Raw genomic sequence first — 17,141 nt, forward strand, 5'->3', positions numbered from 1 at the left:
CCTCCCATGATGATGGAGCACCCAGCACCCACACCTGACAGCGGGGAGGGGGGAAGGGGGGGCTTCGAGGGGGGGATGGATGTCAGGGGTTCAGAAGCAGAGACGCAGAGAAGGGTGGAAACAGAGAGCGAGGGGGAGGAAACCGAAGGGAGAATGAGTGATGATGACGACCCGAGATCTCCAAGTCTAAGCAGTGAGTCAGAGGACTCCCAAAAGGGAGCCCCAGTGAGCAGAGCAAGGGGGGGATCCGGGGGGACACCCCAGGAGGAAGGGAACAGAGGAGATTCAGAGAGCAGCAGCTGGAAGTCGGGACCCACGCTCAAGACGGAGAGCAGCAGGGAGGAAGGCAGCCAGGCATCGGGTTCCGGAGGCCGTCAGCAGGAGGGAGGGCACGAGTCAGGGGTGGTCACGCCCTCCTCAGAGAGCGAGGCAACGGTCAAGAGGAAAGTAGAGAGTTGGGCGCGCGCGCCAAGTTCAAATGCAGCGGAAGCTGGAGCAGTAAGCAGCCCGGAGAGTGAACCAGGTCCCAAAGCCCGCCGAAAGGAAGCGGAAGGATCAGGGGGGTCAGCGTCAGAGGAGAGTAGAAGGGAGGAGTCCCAGGGGGGCAGAAGGACCCAGAGACGTAGGGAGAGGCGAAGGAGGTGGAGCAAGGCTAGGGTATTAAGCTGGTGTGCAAGAGGCGGGGACTCAGATGGGTCTTCGCCGACCTAGGGCAGAAGGTGTAGAGCTGCACGCTGCAGTTCGGAAATGAAACCTGTAACTCAATAAAGACTCTTTTAAAGTGGACGCTGTGTGGCGTGGTCCTATGTCAGCTGGGACCTGGTAGCAGCTCTGACAGTAACAATAACTCTTTTCTCTAAGCTTGAAGAAAACCGTTCTGCTCTTTGGATTTCACAGTGTCCACAAGTCTTGGTCCTGAATATTTAAAAATATTTTTACAGTTCTGTTTTCAAGTTTCTGGATGAAATCTCACTGTAGTGACTCTTTCGTTTAACTTTGTAAGTTAGGGTTTGGGAGTATTCAGTCAGAAGTCTCTCCCAGTAACAAGAGATATCCTCCATTCGCAAGTGGTCCATGATGAACTGGCGACCTCTAGAGGCAAGAAAGACAAGCAAAGAGGATGACTACAGTTAGTGGCTTTCATACCTCAAGAACTAAGGATGAAAACTGGCTTAATGATCAGTGCATCTCTTCAAGGAACGGGAGTGCTGTGAGGGAAGGGCTAGGGATCGCTAACAGAAAATTATCTGCTCCATTAAGCTAGAGCTCTCAGGTTTCCTTGGGCATGAAGTTATGATAGTTAATTTGATTTTAAAGAGAACAGCAGTAATGTTTGTAGGGAGAAACTACAGTACAGAAACCAAACCAACAAACCAATCACTTGCAGCAAATGCAAGGAAGTATAAGACATGGTAAGGATTAACATTTTGTGGGATAAGCTTTCATGGGCAACTTTTGTACATTTGGCAGGTACATTCAATCCCCAGATCTTAACCTCAGCACATTTCTGTGTGTTTAAGGTGTCACAGGATTTTAATTTTGATTATGTTGAAGATCCCAGTGGTGGGAGACCTTTGACACACAGGACTAACTATGCCCTACAGGTCTCAGAGATCAGCCTGCCAGGGCCTTGTGGGCAAACCATGCCCATCTTTCCCAGGATCAACATCAGGCACAGGAATGTTCAACTCATGTCTTGAAACTTCCATCCACGGCTAAAAGGGAGAAGAACTGGGAGTGCATTCTTCCTTTACATCAAAAAGTCAATGTTTTTTTAATTTAAGAACTACTAAAAACCACTGATCCGCATAGTAACTTTCCCTTTCAGGAGTGGTCCTCTGTTCCAAAGCAACAAACAGTAAACAATCTCCTCTGTTCCCCTCATAATAATGCCCAACCTTATGCTGAACATTCCTTACAATTATTTGAAGGTTAGGTATATTGCATGAGAGCACATACCCAATCAGGGTGTAAGAGGTGTGTGCTGCCAAGCCGGCATAGATAAAAACTCCGGGCTCGCTGCCAGTTACAATCTCTTTGATTTATTTACAAAGTTCAAAAGAACATCTCCAGTGCTTCAAATCATGTCCGACCCAGTCGGCAAAGATGCCACATCTGTTTTCTTTTTATTTATTTTTTGCCCAACATGCAAGTCTGCGGAAACCACGCCTCTGATTTCCTCTGTTTACAGAATGACTAGTTCCGGGCTCATCCTCCCCCCTCACTGCCTCCTCTTCGCTATCAGACGACAGACTACTAATTATCTCTTTCGGCTCTCTGTAAGTGCTGGTTTCTCCCCTCAGCTCTTTCCCCGTTTGCCTCTCCCTGACACAGGGTTTTGTTGGGGCGCGTTGACCTGTATACATAAGTCAGAGTCACTGAGATCATTGAATTTAAGTTAGTCATGTCCACTGATTTCAACAGGTCAGCTCAAAGTATGACTTAGGAGGAGACATATCTGAACATGATACCACACTAATACTGAAGGTAGGAATTTGGGATGGAATTTCACTGACTGTTTAAAAGGGTTCTGAATTTCATTGCCTTTGCAAGTTTTATTTTCAAAAGCTATTATGACCTCTGCCAGTCATCACAACAGCTGGTGCTCTGCAGTGGGAATAATTGCCTCATGGAAGCTACACAAAAGTTACATATAAGGAAAACTTACCTCTTTGAAATTTCTTGGGCTACCTCGTCATTTTCTCTCACAAACTGCAGCAGCTCCCTGAAACAAAGTGGGGAAAGTTGTATAACCCCCAAGTGAATGTATCAGCAAGGATGTTCAACAAACAGCTGGTCTGGAAGCTCCCATGGTACATTGATGTTTCTACCTCAGTACGCAAGGAGCGGTTATTATGCCACTGCAGCTTCAGTTTCAACTTCTCACCTGACATCAGAGAGATCTGATTTGACTGGGATGTAGTGAACCCAAGGTTTCAGCTGAGGGTAGAAGAACTCCAGCCAGTCTTCCCCAACGTGAAACACCAGCGAGTTGCACAAAAAGAGATGCTTGAAGCGGAAACTGGCAGCCACACCTCGGAAGTTGAAGAGGTATCTGTATAATAAAAACAGACACCATCTTATAATATTCCCTCTCCTCCAGTAACCAGTGCATTTATTTAATCATTGAACAAAACTGGGTTATGCAGCTTTAGGTGAATTTTATTCTTCTAGAGATTCAAACTTGAATAATTTACAACAATTAATAAATGCTTGCATGCTCTTGAAAGATCTGATCATTGTTCAAGCAGGACTACATCAAAGTTAGCCAACAAGGTGCCTGCCAGACATAGTTGGACTACAACTCGCATCACCCCCAGCCAGTGGGGCCAATGGGGTCAGGATTGACTCCATGGGAATTGTAGTCCAATGTCTGGAGGGCAGCAAGCTGCCTATCTCCGAAGATCTGTTAGGTCTCCTTCATATAGTTCTATGAGAAGGGCATGGCTTTTCTTCCTCAACTTGGTTATTCACTACATTAATTGCTTTACAGAAGGGTCATATGGGAAGAACATAAGCCATTTGACTCTTGCCACAGAGTATCGAAAGACAAATACGGCAAATCAAAACTTCCGTAACCACAGTTGCTCCATCTATGGCAGTGCTTCCCAAATTTGGGTTTCCAGGGTTTTTTTAGACTACAATTCCCATCGTCGCTGGCCACTGGTCCTGCTAGATAGAGATGATGGGAACTGTAGTCCAAAAACAAGCTGGAGACCTAAGCTTGGGAAATAGTGATCTATGGTGTTGGCTTGCATTTTGGTTTCAATCCTGGCCCTTATAGTGAGTTCCTATAAATAAACAGTCTACAAAAGTACATTTATCTAAAAAATATTTTAGATAAAAACACAACAGTGCCTGAACCTTAGTTGCCAAAGTTTTTGTCCTTAAAAGCCAGGGAGATGGCAGGATGCAGCATCAAAACACAAATGCAGAAGTTACTCTTCTTAAAAAACCTCCATGCCAGAATCCATAATTTCTATTCCAGGCACCATTCTGCTCTTCCCAAAAGACCTCGGGGAAGTCATTTAACACACTAGTATTGCAGGATCATCATCTGCATGTGGCACTGAAATATCTCACAGAGATACTCAAGGGACCGGAGATGAGAGTGCCTTCGGTTTGCTTTACCAGAAGAGCTGCTGATATTCTACAGAGTATAATCATATCAGCTACTTATTATCCTTAGTAGCACCCAGGGGATATAGTGGTTCTTTGGGATTCCTTGAATGCCTTCCTTAAATTACAATACCTAACACAACTGTGTGACAGAAAGTTTTCATAAGGGTGGAGCGGACAAGCAATTCTCCAAGGCACAAACAGAATGCATATATTCCTGCTTGTGAAACAATTCAGGGTAGGGCAAAAGGTGCCAATAGCAGCAGCATGAAGATAGGAGCAAATGCCTTGTCTTGCAACTGATGGTTAATTGAACATCTTTATGGTCTTAAGACTTTTCCAGTATCTATTTTAACATAAAACAAGATAGATAGATAGATGAAAACAGTCCCAATAACTTCTAGACGGACAGTTCAATCCTGCGCATGTCTACTCAGAAGTAAATTCTATTACGTTCAATGGACTTTCCTGACGTATTTATGTATAGAATTGCAGCCTGACACAGCTACTTACTTGTATTTACAGTGGTCTGTTAGTGCAATTTCCTTAGCTGGTGGTTTCCCAAGAGTGTCCTTTAGGAACAATAGATACATATATATTTATTTTAAATTGTTGTTATATATCATCTACCTACTGACTACAACCAAAGTGAAACACCATAAGCAGAAGCACAGTTTCTCTGTTAGATTTATTTTCAGAAGGCACAAAATTAGAGTCCCTGTTCCTAAGGAAATCTAAATAAACCTGGAACCTGTCACAGAAAATGTAATAGTCCAAATATTTCTAAGGAAGCAATCCTGTACACGTTTACTTAGAAGTAAGCCTTGTTGAACTCACCTGGGTTTACTTCTGAGTAAACATGCACAGGCTTAAGGTACATATTAAATTTTTGTTTTTTTAAGATTGCAAAAAGCAGTGGTTTCTCCTAATCCATTTTCTTGGCATGTGTATATCTGGAACTTCATACTTATTTTAGTGCCAGTCCAAAGTCCTCTTGTCACATGTTCCTTACAAAGAGGCTGGAGCTGCATAATGTTTCCTCACAATGCAGAGCAGTGGGTAGGTCAGTTACAAGCTCATCGGATCATTAAGGTTCACAGCAAACCGTCACCTTCATCTAAGTGACAATTCCACTACAGTCCTGGTTATTTCCTCTTCTGCACCTTGAAATGCAATGTAGATATTTAAGTGGAGAAGTTCCAAATTACATCCTATAGAACATGCCACTTAGTCACAACATAACTAGAGGATGGCAGAGAGACACAACTGGCAAGCAACAAAATAAAACCAGAGCACGAGAATGATTAGTTATGTCATAAGGTAAATGCCAAACCAAGCATCTCAATGAAAATCAAATCAGCCAACAAGCTATGGGACACTCAACCAAAAAAGAATCGGAATATCTGACACATTCCTATTGGGTAGGGTTGCCATATTTTAAAAAGTGAAAATCTGGACACTGCTGGGAAAGTTGTGCTGGAAGCCACCCAGAGTGGCTGGGGACACCCAGCCAGATGGGCGGGGTATAAATAATAAAATTGTTGTTGTTGTTGAGCTTTACCCAGATGCTGCTTCTGACTGCAGTATTCTGGCTATGTCCAGAATTCCAGACATATGGCAACCCTGCTACTGGGGCACAACCAATAAATTAAGGCAATGCTTAAGATTAGTCACCCCTTAAGATTTCACACTTCCTCCTCAGCCACACACCCACTTCCCAAGCTCCACCCCTCACCTGCCTTCCTCTGCACCCTCCTTGAGTTCTTTTCCCTGCCTGAAATGTCCTTGAACTTTCATAATTCCTCACCACCACCACCCCCTGCTTGCCTGGATGGATAGAGGATAGGGAAGACATTGCGAGTGTGTGCAGGAGCAAGTCCAGTCAAATTTCTTCCTCTGCCTACTTTTTCCTCTGGCCCTAACATGTGGCCCCCCGAAAGGTGCCCAGAAGGAAATGTGGCCCTCAGTCTGGAAAACATTCCCCACCTGTGTCTTAAGACAATGTATCCTCCCTCACACACCCTCCCAGAAAAAGTGTGTGACATTAGGTTTCATAATTAAATCAAAGTGCCATCAGCACAACATGAATCCAGGGCCCTGGCTGCATGATGCTCCAAAGTCTTACTGCCATGAACGTAGTTCCTAGCACCTAATTTAAACATGACACTACTTACGAATAATCCCCCACAGTTAAGTTTTTCCTTTCCTATCACATATCCAATGTCACTTTTACAGTGGCCTCCCAGGAGAACTAACAATTAGTCAACAGGAGACATTTCCCCCCATCCTTTCAATTCATACTTATTGTTGAAGTGAGGTTCTTAACCTGTTGGCAAGTATGGAACCACGGAGGGGTCATTATTCCATGATATCAGTGTGTGATCTTATGAATGTGTCCTGAAAAACAGGGGCTCTCTTCCTGAGAGCCAGAGTTTGAAACAACAGAACACCCCTTTTCTAAGAGAAAGGAAAGAGCTGCCTTCAAGAGTAATTACTTTTTCGGATTTCCAGGCTTGGTTCTTCGTGTACTCTGCGTCAACAAGGTCTGGATTTTCTCGAGAAAGAAGAATGAGGGGATCCCGCTCTGAACTTGTCCTACCAGTGAAACCACACATAAATCTGTTAAACGATGTTCTCCATGGAAGACAAACTTATCTAATTTACTGATATGCCGCAGGAACGATGGTAGGAAGCTGAGCTCCATCAATAATTAGATGAATACATAACACATCACTGCAGATATAAGCGGATGTGAGGAATGTTTACCCCTCCAGATGTTGCTGGACTACAACTCCCATCATCCACTGACCATGCTCATTGGGGCTGATGGGAACTCTAGTCCAACATCTGGAAAGCCACAGGTTCTCCACCCCTGAGATACAGACGATCTAGAATGTATTTTTGCTTCTTTACTGCATCCAAACACACACAAAAAATCCACAAGCCATCCTGTCATCAAGAAAGTATGAAAGTTCTGTTTGAATATAATAAAGCAGAGAAGGAACACGAACAAGAAGTGCAGGAAACTAGCATTTCCACCACCTCAGCAAAGCCTAAGCTGCTCTGTATCTTGTATATGTAAATCATTTGGGGGTCTTTTGTTTTGAGTATGTTTTGAGTAAAATATTTGGAACAGTGGCTGCACACTAATAGTTACCCGAATGCAAGAAAGACAATCAACAATTGAGAATGTTACTGCATAGTACAGCTGTTTTGTGACTCCCTGGAAAAGACCCTGATGTTGGGAAAGATTGAGGGCACAAGGAGAAGGGGATGACAAAGGACGAGATGGTTGGACAGTGTTCTCGAAGCTACCAGCACAAGTTTGACTAAACTGTGGGAGGCAGTGGAAGACAGGAGTGCCTGGCATGCTCTGGTCCATGGGGTCACGAAGAGTCAGACACGACTAAACAACTAAACAACAACAGCTGTTTTACTAGGTAACAATCGCCCTGTTCTGAACTGAAAATATCAACCCCTGTTGAGAATGTGTCAGAGCCTTGTTTATATCATTTGTAATCATTGAATCTTCCTGGGCAATACAGTACATAGCCCATGTCTTGTTAATCCCCTGGTTTTATCACTATACAAATCATCGGTAGTATATCAGTGTTAGGAAGTGGGAACGGAGCTAACCCACCTGGACCCTCGGAAATAGGCTTTCGAAATTTTCTTCTTCCAGGGCCATTTTTCTGCAGAGCTAAGGAGAGTTTGATCAGTACATGATGTTAAAAACATGGACATATAACACCTTAGTAAGAGAAGCAAAGAAATCCATCCTATTTCTCTGAATCCCTTCTTTGGTTTTAGGTTAAGTAACCTCAACTAAACAAACTCTGCTCCATGCTATTAGTTGCATCACCCATTATTCTAGCAAGGCATTTTACCATTTGATTAATGTGCCACTTCTTTCACATCTAAAATTGATGACACTGGAGAGAAACTGGTCAGTTTGTGTCATATTTGGGAATCAATGTATTTATCTCCATCACCGCAGGATGTTCTAGAAAGCAACGATGGCAGCCTCTATGCCATTAAAGGCTGTGAAAAAGAGGGGATCTTAGCAAGTTCAAGTTGTTATACAGAGAAGCTGAAGTTCCCCTTAATAGACACTCACAAAAATACCAAAACTCTTGCATCTTACTGTTGGATGTCTGCAAAGTCATCGCTACCCCATATGCTAACTCCTGTTTGGATTTCCACCAATTTGGCTTGTTTAAAGCCCCCCCCCCATTAGCAGTGCAATCCCATACATGTGCACTTAGAGTTTAGTCCCATTGGATTTGATGGAGCTTACTCGCAGGTAAGTGGGTATAGGGCCACAGCCTCAGCTAGCTTAGATGTACCTCACAACTTACAAAGCTTGTGGATCACTGCCAGTTCTGATGTCATGCATACTTCCATCTTACAAAGTATGATTGATTTCTTAGGAAACACACTTCAGACTGTGGAGTAAAGCTCCACAAAACAAGCTTCATCCTTCTCTCCAGAAACATACCTTTTGAGGCTCTCTCTCATTAGATCCCAACGTCCTAAGCCTGTTGGATAAATTGGCCAAACAGCTGGTCCGCCTTCCCAAAATGTCCAAGCAGGGTACATAATATCATAGTATTCCAACGTCTTTCAGAAAATAGAGAGACAAAAGCACATTAGTTCCTGCAAAATATCTCCGTGATGCAAGATATTCAAATAAGCGTATTAGCTGTCCCCACCAAGTATGACCAAGGAGTTGTCCGCCTCTCTCTCACCTTACTGAAGGAGAAGATGGGTATCTTTGGTTTCATCCACTTGGGCACTTGGGGGTAGTCTCGCACATTGATCACCATCTCCATATCCGGGAGGTTGTTAATGATCTCAAGGATGAAGTGTTCAACCCCACTGCACCTGTGGATATCAATACGTGCAAGGGGTGGCCTTGAGAATTACTCATACCAAGTGAGACCTGTAAGAAAATGAAGTCCCAGCCTCGCCTTCATCGATCATCCTCCATTTCATTTCCCTTCCTACTCAGTTTTCAGATTTCTCCTGCAAAATATCGTTAGTGTGCTATGGCCACCAACTAACACGTACTAATGTATTTTGTGGAGCTGGCTTCAAGCACCAGGCCCATTGACAGACCAACTCTGTGTTACAAAGATGTCTGAAAACGTGGCGTGAAGGCTGGCAACATCAACCCTGCTGTGTGGGAATCCCTTGCAGACAACTGTAGTGCCTGAAGACAGGCAGTCAGGTCATGTATTCACAGCAGTGACCAGAGGAGAAATGACCGCTGGGAGAAGAGCAGAGAGAAGAAATGCCATGGTGCATCTGCAGCAGGATAACTGGATGCTTTCATCTGCTCCAGCTGCAATGAAACATGTCTCTCCCGTATTGGTCTCTACAGTAACTCTCCAACAGGTAGACTTTAACCCCGATGGCACACTCTTTCAATTGTGTCATGAAACAGACAGATGCCAAAATTTGTACTTATACAAATATTCGGGTTTTATTCAGTTTTTATTGAAGTAAATGTTCCTACTGATTTATTGTAATGGCACCTCAAAGCAGTTTCCCCCATGTCTGCCAATATCACCTCCTTGTGCATGGGTAGTGGCATTTTGGCTACCTAAGGGTGAACCCTTGAAAATTTTATAGACAATGTTGATGGAATTACTTGTCCATATGTTAGGACTCTGTGCTGTAAGGACACAGTTACAGTATAACTTAAACTCAGTTACCGTAATTTTCGCTTCAAAACACGCACTTTTTTGCTCCTAGAAAGTAAGGGAAAATGCCTGTGCGTGTTACAGAGCGAATGCACTCACTGGATCCATGGCTGCCGTCAGTCAAGCAAAGCGGGAGCCGCTTGCAGGGCTTTGCACGGCTCTAGCTTTGCTTGCTTTACAGCCAGGAGGAGGGGGAGGAGCCGAGGAGGGAGGGAGGGAAGGAGAGCCATGGCAGCAAAGCGGGCAGCAGCCGCTTACACGCGAGGAGGGACAGACGGGAGCCATAGGGAGCCGGAAAAGCGCCGCGTAGCCAGCAACAGCTGCTGCAGCCTCAGCTAGCAAAGGTCCGTGCGCTCTCTAAACGGAGCAATGAGGCTGCAGAGGGACGGCAGGGCACAGGAGGGCTCTGAGCCACGAGCGCAGTGAAAACCAGTAAAAAAGTTTTTTAAAAGGCTGCTGGGAACAGGAGGGCACGGGATGAGGGAGAGGGGGAAATTACGATTCTCCCAGCGTCTCAGCTGATCCGCTGAGCAGGACTTGGGTTGCAGGGGATTCGCCATTAGCTGTGTAAAGCAGCAAAGAGGGAGAGAAGGAGCAAAGTGGGAGAGGAAAGGAGCTGCTTACACTGCTGTAAGTGGCTGCTGTCCGGTTGGCTCCTTTAAAGCAACAGTGCTCTTTCCCTCCCCCCTCCCCTCTCAGCTCGCCGAGAAGCTCCTTTTCCACACACCCCACTCGAGCTCCTTCTCCCCTTAAACCCCTCTCCTGCATTATTACCCGCATCCTTCTCTACACACCCCACGCGTGTTCCTTCTCCCCCTAAATCCCTCTCCTGCTTCATTAGCCACATCCTTCTCTACACACCCCATGCGTGTTCCTTCTCCCCTTAAATGCTTTTCCTTCCCTCCCCACTTAAAACGTGGTTACAAAGCACGGATCCACATGGATCCTCAGGATTTTTGCACTGGGTCACCCCAAGTTCACCATCAGATCACATAGCATATCCATGGCTACAGCCTGCACCAAAAAACACACACGCACCCACTGTTTCATGGGGCTGCAATGGTGCAAAAATGTGGTTATAAAGCATGGATCCACATGGATCCTCAGGATTTTTGCATTGGGCTACCCCAAACTCACCGTCAGATCACGTCTGTGGCCACAGCATGAACCACAAAAATCATACATCCACTGTTTCATCTAGAATATTTTTTTCTTGCTTTCCTCCTATAAAAAACTATGTGTGTGTTATGGTCAGGTGCGTGTTATAGAGCGAAAAATACGGTATATTGTGAAAATAAGCTCGAAAAGATTCAGAGAACTACCCGCATGAGATGGAGGGATACACCAGTGTTAAGTGTTTGAGTTAAGAGTCAATAAGTCCTGAGCTTGAGCCTCACCCACAAACTTACCAGGTGGCCCCAAGCAAGAAACTCCCCATCTCTCATTATCCCCTTCAGCAGTCTTCCTCTGCCTCACATTTGCATTTATAGGGCTTCATACAATTCAACAGAGGAAAAATTATACTAACTGGATATGGAGGGATGCTGTAAGGATTAATGAGAGTATATGTATAGCATTTTCCTATCACAGATAGCGTTCAACTGCATGTTACTCAGAGTAGACCCACTAAAATTAATTAATGTGACTAAGTTTGCCCCCTTAATTTCAATGGGCCTACTCTGTGTAAAACTTTGTTGACTCCCACCCATTATTTTTGTATTACTCCTTCCCTCAAGAACTACAGGTTCTCCTCCCCGGCCTGCACTTACCGTATTTTTCGCCCCATAGGACGCTCCGTCCCATAGGACGCACCTAGTTTTTTTGGGGGGAAATAAAGGGGGGGAATTCCCTTTATATCCCCCCCAAAAGCAGGTCGGGGAAACAGAACCAGGTCGAGGAACAGCGGGATGGCAGCACTGCGCCTCCCTGCTGTCCCCCGAGCTTGTGGGGCTGGCCGATGTCTGCCCCGCGTGAGGGGCGCTCTGCATCAGGGTGCCCCCCCTGCGGGGCCAGCAGGCTGCTATCTGCAGCGTGGGGAGCCTTGCCGGGAACTCCGGCAAGGCTCCCCACGCTGCGGATGTCTGCCTGGCGCGGGCGGCAGGCTGCTATCCGCAGCCTAGACATCCCTGCTGGACCTCCCGTAGGGCTGCCTAGGCTGCGGATGTCTGCCTGGCGCCTGGAGAGCGAGAAGGGTCGGTGCGCACCGACCCCTCTCGCTCTCCAAGCTTCAGCAAAAGCCTGCATTCGCCCCATAGGACGCACCCAGATTTCCCCTTCATTTTTGGAGGGGGAAAAGTGCGTCCTATAGGGCGAAAAATACGGTATATCCTCCCCGTATGGTAGGTTATGTCTTCTAGTTGAGTTTTGCTGTTGTGTGAGGATTTGAACATAGGTCTCACCAACCCTAGTCAAGCACCCAAACCACTACACCGCACTGAAGGTAAAGTGTCCGTGTCTTGGAGACCAAGACTTGAATGAAGGCACACCACACAAGCACCACACAAGCAGCAGAGATAGTGAAGGAAAGAGTCGGTTGAATGCAAGGCAATTGATAAAAGGCTAATGGGGTCTCTCTATATAGACTTGAAGGGAAACACCAAGCAGAGGACAGAGAAAGGCTTTTATACCCATTGGAACAGCATGACCACACTAAAAGCCCAGGGACTGAAATGAAACGAGAAAGCAATAGGGACACATTGCAATGCTGGTGTTGTTTGCTTTTTACTATGACTATAAACCAAGCTGGGCGCAGACACAAGCTCCTTCTGACACCCAAACAACTGTTTTTAGACAACTCAGCAAGTTATCCCTTTCCATTATCCTTGCTCCCAAGAGGCATTTATTGCCGGTTTCTTTCAGCTTCTAACCCGCATCACCCCTTCGTACAACTAAAGTGCCATGTCAATATTGATTTCTCACAAAAGCAAATGCAATTTCTACATTTCAGGCAAAGCAATGCCTCATCAGTTTCTTCCTCTTACACTGGAATTTAGCCCTTTCAAATGTTTTCTGCTCAGTGACCCATAGGTTAAGGAGGCTAGGGAGATTTTCCTGTTTTCTCTCTCTCTCTGATACGTTCCGTATTGCTCTCACCTTGCAGGGAACATGCAATCATGTTCACGGTACAACTTCTTCTCAATGATCTGGTAGTGCGTCCCAAGCCTCCGACTGATTGCTTCTGACAGCAGCTCCTCGGAGATCCCCTCTCGGAAGGGAGCCAAGTCCTGTTCCCTAACTCTAAGGGAAGAAAGATTCCACCCATCATTAAACACATTAAGGAAAATTAGTATAACAGCTAGGTCATTCCAGGAAGGGATTTTAGCATGGAACGGTTCAATACAATCACTTTAGTAGAATATTGAACTTGTTGCCTTGCACAGAGAGAGAGGGAGCTGAAACAGGGAGCTACTTTAAACTATTAACACCATTGGGTCCACCTAGTAACAATATTACTATATTTCCAACAAAGACGCTATATTTCCTCTCTACTTTTGGTCAATAGATACACACAAATAATCAGAACCTATTTTTAATGACCCTGTGTCATTAAATATTAAATATAGGAATTAATATAGGAATATTAATTCAATTCTGTGTTGAGGGGGATTTTTCTGTGTTATAGTTGTTATTTATTAAACTGCTATACCATCCTTTATCTGATTGGATTGACATTTTAAGGTACTATATTTCAAGCTGATATTCTGTTGTGTTTAGTGCTTTATCACTGCAAGGCTCTCATCTGCAACAAGCGATTCATAAACAGGTGGTGGTGGTTACAATGTTAAATTATTACTATTTCAAGACAGCACAAGTTTCAACTAGGCATGCCATGCAGTTAGCAACTGTGTGAACGAATTGCATGTGCAAAAATGGTTAAAAGCCAGTGGCAGGTGCTAATCCAGACTGGGACCTGAGATGGATTAACCCACGAATCAATTCTCAATCTCAAGCAGGGCACCACCCATGCTATTTATTCTTTAAAAGAAACCGTCACAATTATTAACTGTGTAAATGGTGTCAGGTCTGATTTGGCACACATCATCTGCTTCCCAATAACAAGGTTGTTGCAAATGATCCCCAATAACATGAAGTGCTTATAATTCAGCATACTTAGGGTAATACCTTCAACCTAGAGTTGGTGAGCTATATCACACTGTAAGTATTAATTGGATTGTGAGAGATGCTGGTCCCTTACCTTTGATGACAGCTGCAGTTTGCCTGCATACATGGTTTGTAGTTCTCCACAGCTCTGTCTATCTGAACCAGGAATTTGCTCCATTTTGTATCTGAAAGATACAAAAGGAGGGTTAAATTCTGGCCAATCTGACACAATCATCATCAAGAGGTCCCACTGCCCACCCACGCAGGATAAAGGTGCCAAGATTGGCCAAGGCTTTGTCCTGTGTGTTGAGAATGAATCTGGATCCAGCCTCCTGTTCAGTGACTTAACCACAGCACCTTCAAGGAAAATGCTGTGAACCCCTTGTGGGGGGACCTGACCAAATTCCCCCACCATTTATTTGCCCTCCAGAACTTCTCAACACTCCCCTGAATGTATAATGGTATTTCCTTGCTGAATCCCTTCTCAAAGAGTTGCATTTCTCAGTATTGGTCAACTTTCTTGTATCATTAATTTATACTGCCCTCAACTCTTTGGAGGAAGGGAAGGATTTTATTGTATATTTATTTAATTCTATTTCCTTCCAGCCTTTCTTCTGTCGTGGAACTGAATGTGGTGCATGTTGCTCCTAGGAGGCCACCCATCCAGGCACTAACCAGGCCTAGATCTGTTTAGCTTCAGCAAGGTGGTAACCTCATGGACCTTCAGATCAGCAACGATGTGGGAGGTTGAGGGTCTTGGTTTTGTAGCTTTCTGTTATCACATTTCCACATGAGACTGGTGTAGTGGCAGGCTTGTTTCTGAGACCTAATCTAGTGATGAAAGAGTAGCCTGTCTTACAAGAAAGCTGCTTTAAACCCAGAAACCCAGCTTCAGCAACATAAAAAAGTTACAATCCTTGAATATCAGTCAGGTTCTGCTTTCTTGTCTTGTGCCTACCAAAGACCTTCCTCTGTCAACGAGCCTTTTAGGTTGAGATTTCGCCCAATCTGCGCTGGCACTGGAATTGTTTTTCGGATGTTTTTATTGATTTAGCTCTTGTTGTTTACTGCCCTAGGCTCCTTTGGAAGAAAGAGGAGGATATAAATTCAATATATAAATAAGTCCTAAAACACACTGACTTACCCAAGCAAGCCCACTGAACATGGTGTGGGGACTTACTTCTTAATTAGCATGCACAGAATTGCACCACAGGAAATTAAAGAAGGCAGGCATTAAAATTGTTTTGCCTGTTTGAGTTAGTGCACTTACACCAAGTGAAGTTTTTTTTAAATAATAATAATGCTGCTGTTCAATCCATGCACATCCTTCCATTTCTAGACCAGATTGCCTGACTGAGATGCATGGGTTGGCGCTTTGGAAGGGAATGGCAAGCCCCACAAAGAGTCTGCTATCACCAGCAGAAGTGGACTGTGTAACATGTCACAAGTTTTGACATTTTAATGATGCAAGAGCATCTTTATCCTTACCCCCCAAATGTTTGAAGAAAACAATGCACGCCAAGAGTGTCTAAAATTGGGACACTCATTTCATTTTGCCTGCAAGTCCGCTTTGCCATTACTCTGGCAGGAGGGGGGTGGGGACACAAGTTCCAAGACAAAGACGACCCCCATGTGTTTAAGGGTATGAGTTTCATCAGGGCCTTCCTTCCTTCCTTCCTTCCTTCCTTCCTTCCTTCCTTCCTTCCTTCCTTCTCTCTCTCTCTCTCTCTCTCTCTCTCTCTCTCACACACACACACACTTAATATTTTAAGTTGGGTAAATCAGTTCCTGTTTGCTGACCAGTACTGTACTGCCCCCACCAGCAGCCGCAGAAGCACTTCTTGAGCAATTAAGCAGGGAAGTTCTCGGAGACTTTAGAATTTCTGCGGGACAAAGAGAAGGGAGCCACTTAGGAAGTATCAGTTTTGCCTTTGGGCACGCATTGCTCCATGTGGCCAGAACCGGGACCCGAGGCGGCGATCCAAGATTGCAAGACCCTTCTACGCCCGTGTTTATAGGTCTGTCTCTCTCTCTCTCTCTCTCTCTCTCTCTCTCTCTCTCTCTCTCTCACACACACACACACACACAGAAACTGCAGCCTACTGTTAACAAAGCTGTAACAACGAGAAGCAAGGACAAGAAAGCGGCGCGCCGGGGCTGCGCACATGCCAACGACCCCTAAGCAAAGCAGGATCCCGGCAGCATTTACTCCAGACTCACCAGCCGAGCTCTTCCCCCAGCACAGAACAAACAGAAACAGGCTTGCAACTTGTAGCAGCCGCGGATGCTCCATCGTGCCAGCTCCAGCCACAGCGCTTGCGCAGCACCATCAAACGCTCCGGCGCTCCATTAGGAAGGTTTCATTGCGCAACGGAAAGGACGGAACCTCTGGTCCCACCGCGCCTCGGGCCCTTAACTACGCAGGCGCGAAAATTACGTCCCTGCTGTGCCGCTCTGATTTATGGGGCTTGTAGTTTATCATCGGCGAGTAGCAGTACACAGTTACATGTCTACGCGGAAGTAAACCTCTTGGAAAAGTCAGCGTGGGCAGCATTGCGCCCTAGATGTCTCTGACGCGTTTGCACGATTGCAAATATCCCGATGCGCATTTACGCCCCCTCAGTGGCGTAGCGTGAGTTGTCAGCACCCGGGGCAACGCAAGTAATTTGCGCCCCCTAACCCGGGGCAAGGCAAGTAATTTGCGCTCCCCCAACCCCTAACCTGCGAGTAGCCGCTGGCGCTGCCGCGCAAACAACGCTGCTTGCCCGGAGGAGGATGGAGGCAGAAGCAGCCGCCGCCTGTGGCTGGGCCGAGGGGATGGCGGCGGCGGCAGGGTGCAGAGGCTGCCCGTGCCCGGCCAGGCGTCGGTGGCGGCGTCGGCGCTGCTGCAGCGGCTGCTCCTCCTGCGAGCAGGGAGCGGAGCGCAGCCACAGCGACGGCGGGGGGCGCGCGCGCTAGGGCGCAAGGCTGGCGGTGGCGGCGGGGAGCCCGGCGGAGGAAGGAACTTGTCCCTTCCCTCTGGACTCGCGCCCCCCCCCAGATGTTGCGCCCGGTGCGACTGGCACCCCTGGCACCCCCCACGCTACGCCACTGCGCCCCCTCATTGAACTGAATGGGCTTGCTTGCGAGTAGTCAATATGCACAAAAGTAGGCGTGAACAATAAGATAAGGCTCCCTTATCTGCGGCCACGACCACTTCGGAAGACCTACTGGAAC

The 17,141-nt window shown here is 46.0% G+C and overlaps 1 protein-coding gene across 2 annotated transcripts; it reads right to left on the reverse strand.

Moving 5' to 3' along the window:
- Window positions 1–842: 842 nt before the first annotated feature.
- On the reverse strand, window positions 843–16,336 carry POGLUT1 (protein O-glucosyltransferase 1). 2 transcript variants are annotated; one of them, XM_082220782.1, is made up of 12 exons: window positions 16,146–16,289; window positions 14,884–15,005; window positions 14,020–14,110; window positions 12,918–13,061; window positions 8,868–9,003; window positions 8,618–8,739; window positions 7,760–7,819; window positions 6,615–6,714; window positions 4,633–4,691; window positions 2,888–3,055; window positions 2,669–2,725; window positions 843–1,092 (listed from the first exon to the last, which is right to left on the reverse strand). In XM_082220782.1, exons 3-12 carry the CDS (start codon window positions 14,046–14,048, stop codon window positions 936–938), a joined length of 1,032 nt encoding a protein of 343 aa, XP_082076908.1. In that variant the 5' UTR covers window positions 14,049–14,110; window positions 14,884–15,005; window positions 16,146–16,289; the 3' UTR covers window positions 843–935. The 2 variants fall into 2 exon arrangements, with proteins under 2 accessions (XP_082076908.1, XP_082076907.1); XM_082220781.1 differs by lacking the exon at window positions 14,884–15,005 and having other exon boundaries at window positions 16,146–16,336.
- Between the last annotated feature and the right edge of the window lie 805 nt (window positions 16,337–17,141).

This window comes from Podarcis vaucheri (genome assembly GCF_965113315.1).
Source record: "Podarcis vaucheri genome assembly, chromosome: 4".
Classification (NCBI taxonomy): domain Eukaryota; kingdom Metazoa; phylum Chordata; class Lepidosauria; order Squamata; family Lacertidae; genus Podarcis; species Podarcis vaucheri.